The sequence below is a fragment of the Cantharellus anzutake genome (genome assembly GCF_015039405.1).
Source record: "Cantharellus anzutake strain C23 chromosome Unknown EI90scaffold_172, whole genome shotgun sequence".
NCBI classification, from domain to species: domain Eukaryota; kingdom Fungi; phylum Basidiomycota; class Agaricomycetes; order Cantharellales; family Hydnaceae; genus Cantharellus; species Cantharellus anzutake.
Genome location: NW_024067122.1, coordinates 124376 through 127511, shown reverse-complemented (window position 1 = coordinate 127511; position 3136 = coordinate 124376). Strand labels below are relative to the sequence as shown.

Below are 3136 nucleotides of genomic sequence, written 5' to 3'. Positions count from 1 at the left end.
CTTCCCACGCGCATATGCGCAGCCGGCATAGGGTCCAGGGTCATTGCTGATCCCTGACAGCTGGGAGATGAGACCAATAGAGATAACGAGGCAGTGCCAGTGAAGGTCTTGGAAGTTATTCCATTTGCTGAGGGCAGACGTAGTTGGGAAGTGGATAGATTGGAGTGGATCACGGCCATGTTGGTCAACAGCAGTCTTGGGAAAAGTTGCAAAGGGGAATTGTCCAGCTGGTGGTACCACTCGAAAAGGGCTCCTGGTTAGTGATCAATCAGGTGTCGAAACTAATTTTAACTCACACATGCAATGTAGGCATCATACCCAGAGATGATCGAGGGGATCAAGAAGATATTATTGTCAGGGCCCGGCCCTTGTTCCGTGACAGGGCCAGGGAGATCCTCCTGGCTGCTGGGGTGTCTAGTCCCAGTCCGAGATCCTCAAACTCACTGAGGGGGCTAGCCCCAGCCTTCACAGGAAATGAGTTGAGAAGAAGGGTAACCTTCTCAACCTCCTGTGAAGCCGCTACAAATGGGAGTCGGGAACTATACAGTTTTCGGCTCTTTGCCGACTTTCCATAATTGGCACCCCCCGTGGGAAGATTCTGGGCGAGCTGCTCACCCAGAAAGTTCCCACGGTTGTGGCTGTGATGGTTTCTGGGCGAGTAACTCGCCCAGAACGTTCCCACGGGTCTGCATGCATGCGGGAATGTGGAACAGTGAAGGGAAAAATAGGAGGAAATGGGGGAAGGGTACCTGAGGGTGTGTGGGGTCGGGGGCTGTGCCCTGACAATTATTTAGTATTCGACAAACAGGTGTCGCTCTTGATGTGCACCAGATCCGTGGTGTGATCATTGCACATATCCAGTATACTTGCCCCAAAATATTTAGGACCATAGTCAATAGAGATGGAAGTACATTCCCCGCCAGCACACAATGGATATGGAATTTTCTCACCAAGGAGATGAACTGGAGTCTATGATGGGCAACATGTGCTGCCCAGAAGCTCCCTGCTAACGCTGATTATCAGCTTCATGCCTCACTCCTCCGTCATGCCTACTCTGTTCGCCACTACTGCATTCCCAGCAACCTGCGAGTGAATTCTGATCAAACCCAAATCATTTACCAACAAGGTTCACAATCAACTTACAAAACAAAAGGATCACAACAAGTTTCAACTCTTGGCTGAGATGAGAAGCATGCATTTACCCTCAACATAGCTATCTCAGCAAGTGGGGCTCTTCTACCTTTCCAGGCCATCTTCAAAGGAAAGACCACAGCTAGTCTTCCCACCAAAAACTCCCTTTCTCATGACAAAGCAAATCAACTCGGTTTCCTCTTCGAACACTCAGGCACTGACAACTACTGGGCAAATTTAAAGACAATGAAATCATTTGTCACAAATCTCCTTGCCCCATACTTTACTGCCATGAAGGAGCATTTGGGGCTTGATCCGCTTCAAGAATGCATGTGGCAACTTGATGTCTGGTCCATTCACGCTTCACTTGAATTCTGAACTTGGATTTTTGATAACTATCCCTGGATAATCCTGGACTATGTTCCTGGAGGGTGCATGGGCTTATGGCAACCTTGCGATGTGGGTATTTAACGCTTACTCAAGCTCACAGTGAAGCAATCTCAGCAAACTGTGATTGTACATGAGGTCTTCTCTCAGTTACAAAAAGGTGCTGGCCCATGCAATATCATGCTTGATATGAAGCTTGGCACACTGTGGGACCATGTCCCTGCCACTCTGGTTGAGGCATTCCCCAGCGAATCCAAAAGGTAAGTTACATTTCAGACTGATGCTACGCTGGATTTACAACCACATAGGCTTTTGAATTGTGCTGCTCAGGTAAATTCAATCTATCTCATTCTAGCCTCACATCCCCCTCACTGCATGCCATTCTTGATGATCTTCCACATCAAGATGCCACTCTCGCTCGAGCCATAACTGCACCACACAAGCATCCCATTGATGACAGTGGAATTCATCCTAATTCCACTGCATTAGTCCATGAAGACCAATACTCTGAGACTGTTGAAGATCTGTAGAGGTAGAATTGGATGATGTTTGTAAGCATCTTGATGGAGAAGCCCTCCCTGATGGACTTGCAGAGATGAATGGTGGTCTTCAGCTGGATGTGACAGCAGTGGAAGGTGACACAGAATCCATTGGAGAAGCCATTGTACTAGTTGATAGTACTTGTGATGGGTTGAGATGTGGTAAACGAGTGAAAAGGATGAGAAATCTAGAAAAAGAGTTCAAGAAGTACCAGTTTTGATTTTTTTAATTACCAATTTAGGAAAAATTGAATTGAAAATTGCACCGCCACTGGGAGCCACCCAAAGACCATGATGCCGGACATCGTGACTGCAAAGCCACTGTGACGTGTGACAAACTTCTGAAAAGTGCCCAACCAGAAGGCCTGCATGACATGTGACTGGTTGTTGGTTGTGTGCGTACAGTAGTCCAATCTGGATTGCTTGACTCTGAATCGAATCTGAACCACAGGAGCAGCAACAAGTATTGCAGTGACAAGTACTGTACTGGCACAACCAACAACTGGCTGGGTTGGGAGTGTGACAAAAATTTTGTTCAGACATTCTGACCAGCATGGCTGCATGATGCATGACAGTCAACTGGCAACCTTGGGAACTGCATGACACAACCAGGTGTTTTATATCCGTAAAATATGCAGAAAATTTTCGTTCTGTCCTGCCTTTCAAGTCATTATGGATGGGTTTGCTCTTGCCAGTCACATTGCTTCATGTGCAGAGGAAACCATCACACTGTTAGCAATATAGATACCAATTTAGGAAAATTTGAATATAATGTTTGCACAGCCACTGGAATCCGCCCAAATAGCGTGACACCGGACTTTTGAACTGCTATACTCATGTGACATGTGACCGGTTGTTGGTCATGTCAGTACAGTATTACATCGCCATCTCCCCAACCTATTTTTTAAAAATATACACATACCCAATACACAGCCACCAACCCCAACCCAACGCCCTGACCCAATACCCAACCCGTGTAAATCATCAGCCTAGCAGCGGTTGTGACTTAGATAAATAAATTATTGACAACTGAAAAGTCGCTAAACTAAGGGAGACTGGGCATGTAAGACAAAAGAAAC

The 3136-nt window shown here is 46.5% G+C and overlaps 1 protein-coding gene across 1 annotated transcript; it reads left to right on the top strand.

The window, feature by feature from the left end:
- Positions 1 to 1698: 1698 nt before the first annotated feature.
- On the top strand, positions 1699 to 2048 carry EI90DRAFT_3136866 (uncharacterized protein; the record flags this gene model as incomplete). Its single annotated transcript, XM_039064822.1, has 2 exons — positions 1699 to 1778; positions 1874 to 2048. 2 exons carry the CDS (start codon positions 1699 to 1701, stop codon positions 2046 to 2048), a joined length of 255 nt encoding a protein of 84 aa, XP_038908222.1.
- Between the last annotated feature and the right edge of the window lie 1088 nt (positions 2049 to 3136).